Source organism: Carya illinoinensis, chromosome 11 (genome assembly GCF_018687715.1).
Source record: "Carya illinoinensis cultivar Pawnee chromosome 11, C.illinoinensisPawnee_v1, whole genome shotgun sequence".
Taxonomy (NCBI): domain Eukaryota; kingdom Viridiplantae; phylum Streptophyta; class Magnoliopsida; order Fagales; family Juglandaceae; genus Carya; species Carya illinoinensis.
In genome coordinates, this window is record NC_056762.1 from 38,946,291 (window position 1) to 38,961,649 (window position 15,359).

Below are 15,359 nucleotides of genomic sequence, written 5' to 3' on the forward strand. Positions count from 1 at the left end.
GTCGTCATAGTTTAGTTTTATCTTGCGGCTGAACTACTCATAGCCATCCTCATCGTCTCTCAACTATTTGGCAATGATTCCAACAAAATCAAAGCTCTAATCTCATTATCCAATTAATCTCTATAGAAGACAGTTGATTTATGATCATATTGAATTCATTCAAGTGTTGGGCCACAGACATACATTCTAACATCCTCAAATTGAACAACTTCTTCATCAGGTGCACTTTGTTATTCACCGATGGCTTTTCATACATACCTGACAAAGTCACCGTGAGATCTGCCATGGTTCTTTCCTTATTGACATTGTGTGCCACTGTTCTGGACAAGGTTAGCCAAACAATCCCTAGAACATGTCGATCTAACGAGGTCCACTCAGCATTATCTATGCTCTCCGACTACTTTCCCAACAGTGGAAGATGGAGCCTCTTCCCATAGAGATAATTCTCGATTTACATCTTCCAATACCCAAAATCAGTGCAATCGAACTTCTTGATTCTGGATGCTTTCACTTTATCTCTAGCCGTTGTTATCCTCTAGATCCTACATTGGCTCTTGATACTAGTTTTTGTGCGAAACGCACACTAACGATGGCAAACAAAGTAAAAACAAGCATATGACACACGATATATATGTGGTTCAAAAAATTGCCTACGTCCACAAAGCTGCAGAAATCTGATTAATTAGAGGAGATTACAATCATTCAATCTCAACTCACTTTCTGAGGCTTTTTGCTCTCTCACGCAATATGTACTCACTTGACAACTGTTCTTACTTAAAAAATGCTGAAAAGCATGCACAATGAATCAAATATTACGTATTTATAGTAAACAGACTGAAAACTCTAATCTGGCAAAAATAGTCCTTCACTTGAGCGGCGTGTCGAGCGTGCCTTGAGCAAACAATCAATGAACATTGGTTTGAGCGAACACTAGGGTTTGTGTCATTTCGAGCCTACTATCGTACGAGACTCAAGTGAACTCACAGGTTGAGCTTCGCTCGAGCTCACTTTGAACGCACCTCGAGCGAACTCACAAGTTTTGCTCAAGCACTAGGTCGTGCGAAGTTGAGTGAACTCTCTATTTCTCAATTTCCCACTCACATACCAGTCTCTACATGCAATCCAACATAGACTAGTATTAAAAACACCTCCAGTAATTTATGTTTTCTCAATTTTCGCCGTCAAATTAATGTCTGTCCATCCCCATTACTTGACTTTCTAGGGCAAACTTGTCCAAGTGTCTCTCATATTCCAGGCCCACTCCCCTTTCTACATATTTAGGAATGGTTTTGGCGAATGTTAATTGTTACGGTCTGGAAAAGGTTAACAGACTCTTATCACTTTTTTTTTTTTTTTTTCCTTTCTCCGATATCAATCAAATCTATTTTTACATAGGAGTTACAAAGGAACCATGCCAGTTTGCGAGTGAATGAATGAGCACTTCTCTTTTACTTTTTGGGAGTAGGCCACCCATAGGAGGCTTAGATGAATATGGACTGTGATGGTTCTCGTTTTTGGAGCATCAAATTTGCCAATGAAATCATTAATAAGAAAATCGGGAACCTCCTTTTCATGGTTAAGGCATCTTTGCAAAACTTACAACGAAAACCCTAGAGACTCGTGGATATGAGAAAAAGGCACGGTAAAAGATTCTAGCCAAATTAGCTAACATAAGCCAGAAAAGAAATAGTAATCTAGGAAAGACAAAGGTGGTAAGACGGGTAAGTCTGCCCAATGAGATGGGTTTTCCTTGTTTTCTTTTTCTTTTTCTTTTTCTTTTTTTCCTGAACATAAATACGTATCTGTCTGTGTGTAAGATGGGCGATATCGAGAGGTCAAATCACAAAAAGTACACACGTAATATAAAATATAAACAATAAAATAGAATAAAATGTATTCAGTAAAGAATTATATTGGTATGATTATGCTATTATGGCATTGGGGTTTCACGAGCAGATGCAGGTGATGAAGAGAAGAGCCCTAAGGAGGGGGAGGTGGAAGCGGAAGGTGAATGGGCTTATTGTCCGGGAGTTACTTGGAAGAATCGTGGGGGCTTGGGTTCGGAAATTGAGGTAAATTTAAAGAAGGCTTTGAAAGCACAGCACAAGACAACACCCTCTTAACTTCTGAAAACAACAGGTGAGTGTGTGAAAGCTATATCACCCCATGCACACGTCCCTTTCTAGCTCCTCTCCCCCACATCTGCCGCCTCTCTTCTCTCTCACACTCTGTGTCTCTCTTATACATTGGGACTGCCAACCACACGTTATGTTATTATAGTTAGCACCATGCGCAAGTTAGAAGTCCCCCAGCCTAGCTATGAAGGTGCATGTATATATATTGTACATGCATGGATGCATCAATGCATGAATGATGAATCCTGCATGTGCATACATTTCAATGACTTATAAACAGCACAAATAAACAGTGAGAAGAGATCGCGCTCTTGTTTCCTTGCCCGTCTTGTATCTGCTAGACCGAACAGTGCGGCCTCTCTCTCTCTTTCCCCTTCACATTTCTTTTGCAACTCACAATCAAGAAAAAGCAGATCCAAGGTGGTGCTGGTGGTTAAGCTGTCAATCCATCAATCAATCAATCAACTTGACCAATCATCAATAAATTTTTAAAGGAAGAGAAAAATAAAAATGTCCTCCTCTTCTACCTTGTCTTTGGACCACCTTCCGCCCTCCGAGCAGCTCTGTTATGTCCATTGCAACATTTGCGACACTGTCCTCGCGGTATCATATACATTTCAGTTGACCCTTTAGTTTTTTCTTCGTCACTTTTAATTAGATGATGTGATTACCCAGAACTATAGGGTTTGTTTATTTCCTCTCAATTTCTTTTTTTTTTTTTAATATTTTATGGGGTTCTTTGGTCTGGTTTAGGTGAGTGTTCCCTGCACCAGTTTGTTCAAGACTGTTACGGTAAGATGTGGCCATTGCACCAACCTCCTGCCAGTGAATATGCGAGGCTTGCTTCTGCCTTCGGCTAATCAGTTTCATCTGGGTCACTCTTTCCTCTCTCCTTCCCATAACGTTCTGGTATATGATGATCAAAAGGGTTTTTGCTGAAAAAAACTGTATTGCTATAATTATTTTTGTGATGACCTCGGTAATTTATAAGTTTGTGGTTCTTGATTGATGCTTTTTGCAGGAAGAGATACCGAATCCAACCCCAAACTTCTTGATTAACCAAACCAATTCGAGTGACTTAACCATGCCTGTTCGGGGAGGAGTCGATGAGCTTCCACGGCCCCCAGCCATAAATAGACGTGAGATCCATTTCATATATTCCTTTCCATGTCCTTCTAGGAGACCCATCTTCCTAGCTATCTTGTAAATTTTTCTGAAACTGTTTGAGCCAAACAGATTTCCCCCATCTTTTGAGACGTCTTTTTGTCACAAAATCTTGAACGTTGGTATCTTCTAAATATAATTATTTCCGTGGAACCAAAAAAAAAAAAAAAATGAAGAAAGAAAACAACAGGAGATTTGCTTCGTCATGGTAATCTATCAAAGCATTTGCTTTTTTGCCCACTTGAGCAGTCTTGATGAAGATCTTCTGGTGACTGGTGTGGTGGATGCGTATAACATCTTTTGATGAGAGCCAAAACCCCCTTATGCCTACCATTCGAGCCCTAAAAAACCATTATATGATGCCAGTTTTGATACATTAATCTGATCTTCTGTTAATTTGTTAATAGCTGTTTCATTGCATAAACCCTAACCGCTGCAGTTTTTGCATATCAATCCTGTTCTTTTAAAACTTGCCAAACATTATAGCGGGTCAACTGATAATCCTTTTTATTCTTACTTATGCGGCATATCCGAGCCAGAGTATGCTAGCTAAAAAGAACACAAAATTGCAAGGCCATTTTGGTTTTTTCAAGTTTTTAATTTTTTGTCGAAAAAGATAAGAGGGTGAAATAGATGATAGAACGGACCTCTTTCTGCCCAGAAATTATAATAAATTAACTCAGATTATTCTAATATTGGTCATATATATTTAGAGAGAAATAATGTCAGAATTATGGTACAGAGATACAAAGAGAAAAATAGACGAAATTCATTGAAAGTTGTCTAGGCTATAGATCTCAGCGTATTCGTGTCTGTGTCTGTCTGCCATGTGCAGCTCCAGAGAAGAGACAGAGAGTCCCCTCCGCCTACAACCGCTTCATCAAGTAAGTAATGATGACAAGCTTTCACATAGAGCTCTCTCTCTCCCCCCCTTTTTGTGCACATCTTTGTTTCATTTATAAATTTGCCAAATATAAGGCAAGATGTGAATGGTCCGTCATTGAATCTGCAGGGACGAGATCCAACGCATCAAGTCTGTTAATCCCGATATATCCCACAGAGAAGCCTTCAGCGCCGCTGCCAAGAATGTATTGTGATCACCGAGAAGCAATATTTTATTTTTCTTGAGAAGCATTAATTTTCTTTCTTTCTTTCTTTCTTTCTTTTAACCAAATTAGCTAGGGTTTCGATTAATTTCTTCAATTTATTTAACTCGATCGTGAGATCCTTTCACAAACCCGTTTTGTGTTCTGTGTCAGTGGGCCCACTTCCCACATATTCACTTTGGTCTCATGCCTGACCAGACTGCGAAGAAGACAAACATGCGTCAGCAGGTACTCAATTAGCCTAGTCATCTTCATCTGATACCACTACTTCATGTGAAATATAGTCTAACATTTCTTTCTTTTGAGTCCTGTGTTTGAGTAGGAAGGAGAGGACGTCCTGATTAAAGATGGGTTTTTCGCTTCAGCTAATGTGGGTGTTTCTCCTTACTAAAGACCAAAGTCTCTACAAGCGTACAGCAGTGGTGGTGGGAGAAAAATTTTGAAGTAATTCGGATGTGTGTCGAAATTCTATGTTCGCTCTAATTTATTGATAACCTATCTGCAAGTTAGGGCTTCGATCTGTTAAGGTTGACACGTCTAGGTTAATGTAGTACTTTCTAGATCGATGATCTTCAGTTTCTACCTCTCTTGAAAAACCTAATATTGTTGGAAGAACCTAATCCTTCAAGTAATTATGGCATCACTCACCAGTACTGTAGGCTTTGTAGCTAGCTGCTAATGATCAACTAGTTCCCCTAATTATCGATATTTTGAACTCTTCTTAATGGTACGTAATTTATCTTATTACTTCTGTTTATTTTCATCGTCTTGATTAATGTTGTGCATGGTTAGCTTGACTGGCCATAACCCATAAATATTTCAAATGATGCAGTTATATATAGTATTATTCAATTAGGAGAAATGATCTTTATAGTTGTGGAGAGTGTTTAAACCCTTGCAATACATATGAAAAAAGTGAGAAAATACGTATGAGATTCACATGAAAAAAATCTAATTTTTTTTTTATAGTCGACACTACTCTTTTTCAAAACGATTATGGGACGCTTATGCATTTCATATCTATATGTAGCATTATTATTGCTATGTAATACTAGGATTGAGCAGTTAAGAAGCTAGATGGTAAATCATGAAGTCTCAGCGATTGCCTAATTGAGAAAAGTTCTTCTGATAATTTATGATGATATATGAAAAGGGATCTAACTATAACATTAATTAGTTCTTTTAAAGTATAAACCCATGTATGTGTGACTTCAATTATGCTTGGATCATTACATATTATATCACATATTAATTAGCCAATTTCAGACAAAAAAAGTCATGAGATTTGAATCATACCATGCACAATGGTCTGAGAAGGACGTGATTATCAAAAGTTTAAGACGAGATCGAGATTACAATTAATACCTTTGAGTTTAGTATATAGGTTTAAGACGTTCTCCTAGTTTATAACAATTTTACAAGATCACTTCAATATTTGTAATCGAATTTACCAATAATTTGGAAATATAAATCTAGATGTAAATTGGTCTTAATTTCTTGGGACGTTATTAGCCATAGTCACACTAATAATTTCTACCATATATGGTGCCCTAGTTGGTTGAAAATGGATTAATAAGAATGAAATTAAGTCATGAACCCAATCTTCTAATATTCTTTTGGCTTTTCTTTTTCGTTCCTTAGAGTACTAATGCTAAAGAAAACAAAAACAAGATTTCCTAGTACTTGTTGATGATCACCAAGCATGAATTATGAGATGATTATCTATTTTGAAAGTAGAAACCCGGCCCGATGGAAATTGATTTATGCTGGATTGTGCAGATTTTTTGTTACTCGATCACTACAAATTTACTAAGCAAAAATATAAGAGATGAAGGGGTTTCTCAAGTACTTGTACGCATACGCGTTTTCTATCATTTATGTTTGAATCAAAGTATATATTATGACTACATATAGAATTTTAATAATTATAAATTAACGATCTAATTCTGGCTGCGGTCTGAAATATACAACTAACTAGCTAGCTAGAAGAAGTAATTAATGATTTTTAATGAATCATTTAAATCTAATAATGATTAACATATGTGCGTACATATTAGTTTCTTTAATATATCTCTCCTTAATATGTGGTTTTATTTCGAAATTAATAATGTAAAACTTAAAAATTAAGGGATCGATGTATATATCTTGAAGGAAAGTCTATTATTACAACATCAAAACAGGATAACTAACATGCAAGTACTGTAAAGTATTTAATTTGATTTATATATATATATATATATATATATAATTTGTGGAATCTGCATGCAGTATTCTTTTTCTAAAAGCAAATATAGTTGTATGCGCTCTCTGATCTAAGGATCAACATGATCAATATTTATAATTTTGGTGGAATTAATGTTGACATATTATATATAAGTAGTATGCATCGTTGTTTAAGTAGTCCTCATGAACAATGACAAGAGTTGATCATCTAGGTTTACAATTTTTGGATCGAACCTAAGACCTTAAAATTTTAGTTGTAATTAGGATATCCCAATTATGTGTCATATATATATATATGTTGGCCCAATGATCACGTGAAGAATTCCCATGCATCATGTTAACGTTTAACTCTTACAACTTACTTATAATAAAAAAATAAAAAATAAAAAAATAAAAAAAAAAAGTTAACTCTTACAGATAAATATTAATACCCCTACTTAAAATACAAATTTACAATATAATAGACTTTATGTGGAATCGGGAGAAAATCCACATATATATTATTATGAAAAATTGTATATATTCTCAAGTCGATATATAGAATACATGACCTAGTAAATTGTTTATATGGAATAAATTTTATTTAAAAGATAAATTTTAAATTTTAAATCTTATAGATCAGATTTTACTATTTAAATGATATAAATGATATGCTCTTAATACAAAAAAACAGAAAAAATTTATTAGTATATATTCACCACCATACTATTATTATATATTGAGATATATATTCTAATCAGTTACTTAAAATCTGGGTGGGTGAGATGAGCTTTTTAAGCTGCCAAAGGACAAGAACCCGAATGTTTAGGAAAAGAAAAGCGACTGGCGAGGCGAAGGACATGGTCAAATCTCGATTCCCCTGTTTAAATAGTTCACGTCATTATTTAGTTTTTGTATGATCGATCAAGCGTGACGCTTAAAGGTACTGTGCATAGGATGCGACCCTGACCCGTTACCAAAAAGGCCGATAGCTATTCATATATATTACCACTGTTTGTAATCCAGAAATCATGAATATTGAACAACAGCCCCACAAGTAATGCTGTATCTCTGCAAAAGGGTGCTATAATGAAGCTGTCGCTTATCCATTTTTCGCCTCTAAGTTCATGGATCAAAAGCTAATCCAAATAAATGCAATCTTCATGATGTGCTCCAACATGCCAACTTACGTAGTGTAAATGTGTGTATCTTAGCACGCAGTTTCACGTATTGATCTAGCTTTGGAGATAAAAGAATGCATTGCAGAGTATCAAAAGCGGAGTCCATATATACGAGCTTGGAAATCTAATTCCATCGACTTAATACTCATCATGTACAGGTACTCATGATCATCTAATGCAATTATATATACTCGTCCAATATTCCACCCTGAGCGATCGATCGACGACTGCCCCAAAGAATGTCCGAGTATTTTTACTTTATATCTTTCTTTTTAATCACAGGATATTAATGTCAATGTGTCATGCACTAATTATTAGTGATTGCACAAAAGGGAAAAATTAAAGTCTTCCACAGTACGTTATAATATCGCACTGATCTTTGGTTTATCAGATAAAATTAAGAGAGATGCCATCGTTTATATATTTGAATAATGATTCAGATTTCCGTTACCCAGAAAATATATTAAGGGATCGATATAGTATAAACCTAGAAAAGCAACTAATTTAGCTATGCAAATTAAAGCAACATGTGTTGGATGATCTATTTCTGGACATATATATAATTGTTGCATTGTCATACAAAATGTGATTGTATGGGCGAAATGATCCCATCTTTGCGACTTCATCGATCTATAGTACCACATAATTTTCCCCTTAAAGCTAATTAAGAGCCAAGTATTGGCATCTTTGGCAAGCAAAAGGCCGTACACATAGCACAGGGGAAATCTAGTCTAGTACACACTACACGAGCAGTAGAAATCCATATATATGGAGAGAGAGAGAGAGAGAGAGAGAGAGAGAGAGAGAGCAACGATCCCATTTGACTTCGAGTAATACTTCTCTCGCTGATGTTAGCATATTTTAAGAAGTTATCCACACAGAGCACAGGAGGAATCTAGTCTGGTACACACTACACGAGCAGTAGAATCCATATATATGGAGAGAGAGAGAGAGAGAGAGAGAGAGAGAGAGCAACGATCCCATTTGACTTCGAGTAATACTTCTCTCGCTGATGTAGCATATTTTAAGTAGTTATCCATTTAAGTGATTAATATATAAAATTGTTTTTTAAGTATGATTGAGAATAATAAATTTCAGAGCAATATAGGCACTACCCACCATTCACGCCATCGAGTTAAGAGAAATTTAATGGACATGACAGTACAAGAAGCGGCACCCAACACACAGGATGGCAAAAGCGACCGCAAAAAATTGTATTGGAGACATGATGTCCACTAGGACCATACATAAGACTTTTTCTCTCCTCTTTTCTGAGCAAGAACATTGAAAATGTAGGGGCCGGCCTGCATATGCATCCTGCCTTTCTTAGTTTCTTTGCGGGGACTGTCACTTTCAAGTTTGAATGGCTAATTTTGTTTGTAGCTTTAGATATTTCCTCATGTTCGTGCGGTGATCATATACGGGCATTTTCAAATAAAGTCGCATGGGAGATGACAAATATCGGATGGTGTCACTTCCAAGTTTAAATGGAAAATTTGTTTGTAGATTCAGATATTTACAGCAATTCCGATTCGTGCATTTGATCATATGAATCTTCAAATAAATCAATAAAGACACATCTTTACATCTTGTCTTCAGCAATACAAAGTTCTCAAAACCATCACGCATGACAGACCAAACTACCTGGGAAGTAAGATGTATTGCAACTTGATGAATTGTCATCAACATAAATTGTAGACATTAAAAGAATGACAGGTCTTTATAAACTTAACGAGGGAAGCTGGCCAACAATTAGGACATTGCAAAAAAAAAGAAATTGAAGGTCAAAATCACCGAAGACTCATATCAACAAGACTAATTTTACAGAACGAAGAACTCAACCACAAACCTCACTAAGAGAAACCAGTGTAGAGGAGAAGCCCAAAGGAACACGCTTAGCGGAAAATGGGAATTACAGCACAGATGATCATCAGCAGTGTTAGGAACAGCGCCGTTCTACTTCCATTGATTGAATTTGCTGAAGAGATATCTTCTGGCCTGCAAAATTAGAAAAAACTGAAAGTCAGGTTTGCCCTCAGATGAAATGAAGAATATTTGGCACAAATTAGTCAAAAGTACATACTTCTGCAATTTGCTAAGGGCACCACAATAGAGGGCATTGTCTGGTAAGGGTAACTCGGTTTTGTTAGTAGGCTCCGGATTGACAACTCGGATATATGTTTCTTGGCCAAGATACCATGAGTCCAGGTTTTCTGTTCTAATGTTCCAGACTCCAACATTGTCAAGGGATATCAAGATTGCCGTCCACGCTCCAGGATAAACCTAGACAACCAAGAGAGGGGTAATAATCAAGTGACTGTTGGTGACATATAACAGGACCATTTTGAGCATACACAAAATAATAAATCCTTAGAAGGTCTTTTAAAGGAAAATCTTTTATTTGTTCTATGAGGTAAATTGTCATGCTCATCAAGATAATTACCCAATTCAGTTTCTTCTATCAAATGTCGCAACAATCAATATGAGGCTTTTGGAGTAGACAGTGATCTGTCCCCTTCTTTTTTTTTTTTTTGGTAAGTTACAGTGATCTGTCCCTTGACAACCAATACTACAAAATAATTAAATTTCAGAATTTGACAAACTGTGACATGGTTAAAATATGTTAATCTCAACTTGCAGTTTGTTTATAACCTTTTAATTATAGTCCACAACACGGGCAATAGAGATCCATCCTAATCCCTCCATGGTCGTTTAAATGATTGGACAATCAGCATTAAACCTCAATGATGATTTTGATCACAAGAGATGCAACAACATGATTCTTAACACTCAAATATGCGTGCCAATCCTTGACTGGCTAGTTATAGTTAGAAGATCACAAGTCAAAACGAAAACAGCAACTAGATGTCAACTCATAAAGGTTTTAATGTTTAGAGGAACCAAATAAAACTAAGGGCTTGTTTGGACACTTGGAGTATCTCGGAATTCTCTGAATAATAGTGAAATGGTCTGTGAATAGTAGTGAAAATAATTTTAGTTCAGATGTCTTTTTGGATTTTGAGAAATAAGATAGAAAAAGTTGAATAAAAATATTATCAAGTTAAAAAATTGTTTAAATATTATTTTTTAATACTATTGTTTTAAAGTTTGAACAAGGTGTATTGATTTTTCTGCTTTGTTTTGAAGTCTGTAAAAGTTGTAATAATTAGATGAAAAGATTGAAGATTTCAAATTAAAAAGTGTTTTGTGTTTGAGTGATCTTTGAGAAGGAAATTGTGAGAAGTTTTGATAATTTATCATCTATCTCATTGCCCAAACATGGTCTCTAGGAGCACGATAATGCCAAAAATATACCTGTGTTGTAGAGCGGGCAATTCCATCCCACTTGTTATACGTGCCCCTGCTATTCTCAGTCCACTCACCATAATCCATCCTGCAATATATCAATCGAACTGCAGGGTCAAAAGCATGGTAAAGAGAAATACTTACGTAGGGATGTTAACATAATGAAGCAGAACAAAAATGACAGATCCCTACCCCACAACAAAAAATGCATATCCATTCATGTGATAGCTCTGCATCTTGGTGTCATTGTTCTGTAGTATTATTTCCATAAATCCTCTAAATGTCCCATTAATAACTGATGTTTCCATCCGAGATGATCCTGTAAGTGGCCTAGTTGGGAAATCAAGCTTGTATGCTCCCTTCACTTTGAACCAGTCAGCAAGCCTGATTGGTGTGGAAGGATTGACAAATGAGATTCCACTTAGTGTTGTCCGTCGTTTCCCATTAATCATCACTGGTGGCTTGTTTTTCAACACATAAATCTCAGTCACGTTGATTGAGCCATATCTGAAAGAACCCTGTGGATTAGGGCGAGCACCACTAGCAGATACATTCCATCTGCGGAATTTAACAACAGAATCCTCAAAAATCAGTCACGGGAAGTGATTCTCAGATCTGAAAGTTTCTAGTCTTAAGTTTGAGTTGAGCTATTATTTGTTATGGCCTTTCCTGAATTATCTGGTGCTTTTGTACTCTTCCAAATGATTTCAGAATAACAGAAACAGATCTTATTAAACAAAGAATTCATGCAAGTAAAAGAATCCCAAACCAGGTACTTGTTAAAAAAGTTGTCCCTGTGATAAAGACATAGGAAGACCAGAAAACATTTAACTAAACCATAACAAACCTGATGGATCTTGCTTGGTTCATTGAGAAAGTCTTGTCAAATTCGTCATTTGGTGGGTCTGGAAGGGGACCTTTTGCCTTTCCTTTGGAATTCGTGTAATGCAAGATGCCAACACCAGTAACTCTTTTCCAGAGTGATTCATTCACAAACCTAGGGCTTGCTACAATGTAGTAATCAGTACTTGCATTCTGATCCATGGTCACCAGAAACGAATAGGATTGTCCGACATGAATATCTAAGCTAGTGTAGTTTTGTTGCACTGTATATGATCCCTCTGTCTCAGCTAGAAGCAGATTATGGTTCTGGATCCGGAAATTGAGACTAGTTGACACTCCAACATTGTGTACTCGAATGCGATAAGTTTTCCCTGTCAAAAATTATGAACTTGTCATTTTAGGAGTTTGAATGACTCAACCAAGGAAAAATTCAAAGAGAAAAATGGCAATAACCAAATAAAAAGTGATGACATCGGGCAATGAATACTGAAACACACTAAAATAGGGGTAAAACCGTCACTATCACTCCTGCATGATAGAGAATTTGAATGGCGAATTGTACGTTCAAGGTAAAAAAGAGTCATCTATACATTTGGAACGAAACAAATGGAACAGATCCAAAAATGCTATAGAGAATTGCAACAAATCTGATCATGATGCTAAAATTAAGCCAAAACCCAGTAAAACATGGTAGAATTAACATGCATGGAGCACTCAACTATCAGGGATCATACTAATTAAGAAGGTTAAAAAACAAGTCCATCGCAACACCTCATAAGAGGTTCAGCTTTAAAAAGCATACATTCTGTTGGCACTGGCTCAGTCATACAGGCATCAATCAAATATCATGATCGGATTTGCTTGCCTTTCCAAACATTGTATGAACGGTATTAAAACGCTTTTCATCCAGTACAAAAATAAAAATAGATTCTTTGCTAATCATGTCACCTGGGTGGACTTCAATTGTTTCATAATCAATGCCATCTGGGACAAGGGTATCATTATATCTGAAAGGACCCTTCCCATTAATAAGAACTCCATCTGGCATTCCAAGATCTTTCCCAGCATCAAGAACCTTCCTCAAGGCCTACATTAAAAAAGAAAACAGCTTGAAATCACATAAACTTGTAATCTCTACCCGGCACCAATTGGGATATTCCGATTATCCAATAACACTGACCGTATGATTCCGGGTGTACCAATCACCAATAAAAATGACAACGTCCCCATCTGGGGTTGCAAAAGGAATTGGAATTATGTCCCTGTTATTGATGATAAAGCCGCCATACCCTCCGGAAGCTCTCTGGAAATTGAGAGATGGAAAATAGAAGAAGCTCCCAATCTGATCCTTAACCTGAAATTGGTAAGTCCAATTCCACTTTGGGGGGATAGGACAATTCGTTCCCAGAACTCCATCCTGCCATGAACTACGCCGCTGCTGAATCCCGGACCTGTTACACCCACAAAATTCCATACAGTGATTTCCTCAAATATGCAGTTTTTCCTATCTAAGTCCTGAGAAGTTACAATAAATCCTACCAAGAAATGAGGAGATTCTCGTCCAATTTGTTCCGGACATTGACAGCGACGTTGTTATTAGTAGTCACATTAATAGTAGGACCAGGAAATTTTCCATTAACAGCAATAACCTACAAAATAATCCAGACATTTGGACATAAAACTCAAACCTTACAAGCTGATAGCACTAAACAGTATAACTCTAGGCTCAGGAAATGGAAATGCAAGAACATTTTGTAGATCTGGAGCTAAAAATTTGAACTTTCTTAAATCTAAAGCAATCCATTTTGTCACCCACGAATATTTAACAGACCCACATGAAAAAGATTACTGAAAGCAGTGAGAGAAAGTAAGTACTCCAGAGTGAAAGAGATCTGAGAAACATACTTGTTGGGGGACACCCAGAGGGGAGGCGGTGATGTAAGAGACTTCAAACTCATAGCTCACAAATGGATCCGCAGCAAAACACGAGCTCACAAATAAGGTAATGTAGATGAGGAACACAGATGAAAAGCTACACAAAACCATTTTTGCGACTTTTGAATTCGTGCGCTAGAAATTTAGAGCCAATCTTTGTCTAGCTTTTCTGTGATTTTTACATTATCAGAGAGGGGGAGAGAAGTTACCAGGGGCTCAAAGCAGAGTATATGTGTGTGCTTGGGAGGGGGGAGAGAGGAAGAGTGTGAACGGCTCTATATGTCGCTCCGTCTCGCGTCCTGTTCTGTGTGCAGTTGTTTTTGTTTTTTTTTTTCCCCCTTAATTAGTTAAGAACCTGACTTGGGTGTATAATTAAGAGAGAAAAAGCACTTTGAATGGTTTTTTTAAGACTGATTACATGCTTTTGTAGGTCCCCGGTCGTCATTCATACGGTACGAGCAAGGGAGAGAGAGCTTTTAGAAAGAGAAGTGACAGCGAGTAGCCAGTTCACACATCGCGTACATGCACTCACCATTGCGCATTGGCCAACGTATCTAGGCTTTTAATTTGACTGTTGTCTGCTCAGAATAAATGTTAAGAAGGAAAAAAAAAAAAAAAAAAAAACTGGACTGTTGTGTGACTCAAGATCTTATAAGAAAATAAAAAGGAAGAAATACACGAGTTTCGTATCTCTGGGAAAGGGCCAAATGATTTCCAGCCGAGCCCCATTGTCCACGCGTGGACCCCTACCCATAAATACTAGGATGCCTGCTGATTACAGTTACAATTACAGTACGCACCAGAAACGACCCTTTTTCAAAGATTATGATTTTCTGAATTGCAAGGATAAACTCGTTACTTTATCATAAAAATCTTAGAGACAATAATGGATTTTCCTTTTTTTTTTTTACCAAATTATTAGTCTCGAGATGCCAAAGGCAGATAATAAGTATACTGCTTCGTAGAGGAGGGGCTTTTGGTAGTGGTGGGAGTGCAATGTCCAGTAAATTCAAACTTTTTCAGACACTTTTTGGAAGGCAACATCCAACGGATAAGGTAACGATTTGTTTTGAGGCGTAGGTACTCGATTACCCACCTGGATTGCCACGTTATTGGTTTATTTTAAACAACTTCTACCTCTTAGCTGAGTTGGCAATAAGGCGGATATAATATAGGAAACTCATCTTATTAATTTTTTTTTTAATTTGAATTGCATAGTTTATTAATGAAAACCTCAATAAGGAATGGTCTTAGATAACTTTCTAAATATGTGACGAACAATTAATTATAAAAGATATAATTTTAACAAAAGGCTTATAAATTAATTAATGTCTATCTAATCTTAGACTTGAGTAGCGCTATATTAAGGTGTCATTTAGAATCTTGGATAGGAAAAATATTTTACTCATCTTTTTATTATAATTTTTTTAAATTTTTACACGATATATAATAAACAATTCAAATTTTTTAAATATCAAAATAATATT

At 36.4% G+C, this 15,359-nt stretch overlaps 2 protein-coding genes across 3 annotated transcripts; one reads left to right on the forward strand and one right to left on the reverse strand.

The window, feature by feature from the left end:
• The first annotated feature begins 2,393 nt into the window (after nucleotides 1–2,393).
• LOC122282855 (protein YABBY 4-like) lies at nucleotides 2,394–5,162 on the forward strand. 2 transcript variants are annotated; one of them, XM_043094909.1, is made up of 7 exons: nucleotides 2,394–2,738; nucleotides 2,889–3,044; nucleotides 3,157–3,274; nucleotides 4,135–4,183; nucleotides 4,312–4,387; nucleotides 4,559–4,633; nucleotides 4,712–5,162. In XM_043094909.1, exons 1-7 carry the CDS (start codon nucleotides 2,646–2,648, stop codon nucleotides 4,721–4,723), a joined length of 579 nt encoding a protein of 192 aa, XP_042950843.1. In that variant the 5' UTR covers nucleotides 2,394–2,645; the 3' UTR covers nucleotides 4,724–5,162. The 2 variants fall into 2 exon arrangements, with proteins under 2 accessions (XP_042950843.1, XP_042950842.1); XM_043094908.1 differs by having other exon boundaries at nucleotides 2,398–2,738; nucleotides 4,728–5,162.
• A 4,141-nt stretch (nucleotides 5,163–9,303) lies between these two features.
• On the reverse strand, nucleotides 9,304–14,198 carry LOC122281856 (monocopper oxidase-like protein SKU5). Its single transcript, XM_043093671.1, has 9 exons — nucleotides 13,843–14,198; nucleotides 13,477–13,586; nucleotides 13,118–13,388; nucleotides 12,886–13,024; nucleotides 11,942–12,308; nucleotides 11,287–11,652; nucleotides 11,104–11,182; nucleotides 9,872–10,071; nucleotides 9,304–9,786 (listed from the first exon to the last, which is right to left on the reverse strand). The coding sequence occupies exons 1-9, from the start codon at nucleotides 13,981–13,983 to the stop codon at nucleotides 9,684–9,686; spliced, it is 1,776 nt and encodes a 591-aa protein (XP_042949605.1). The 5' UTR covers nucleotides 13,984–14,198; the 3' UTR covers nucleotides 9,304–9,683.
• Nucleotides 14,199–15,359: the final 1,161 nt, after the last annotated feature.

Coding starts and splice junctions, on each gene's coding strand:
- LOC122282855 (XM_043094908.1), top strand. CDS start 2,646: ATGTCCTCCTCTTCTACCTTGTCTTTGGACCACCTTCCGCCCTCCGAG. Junction 2,739..2,888: donor TTTGCGACACTGTCCTCGCG/GTATCATATACA, acceptor GGTCTGGTTTAG/GTGAGTGTTCCCTGCACCAG. Junction 4,388..4,558: donor TCAGCGCCGCTGCCAAGAAT/GTATTGTGATCA, acceptor GTTCTGTGTCAG/TGGGCCCACTTCCCACATAT.
- LOC122281856 (XM_043093671.1), bottom strand. CDS start 13,983: ATGGTTTTGTGTAGCTTTTCATCTGTGTTCCTCATCTACATTACCTTA. Junction 12,309..12,885: donor AACAATTGAAGTCCACCCAG/GTGACATGATTA, acceptor AATTTTTGACAG/GGAAAACTTATCGCATTCGA. Junction 11,183..11,286: donor TATGCATTTTTTGTTGTGGG/GTAGGGATCTGT, acceptor GATATATTGCAG/GATGGATTATGGTGAGTGGA.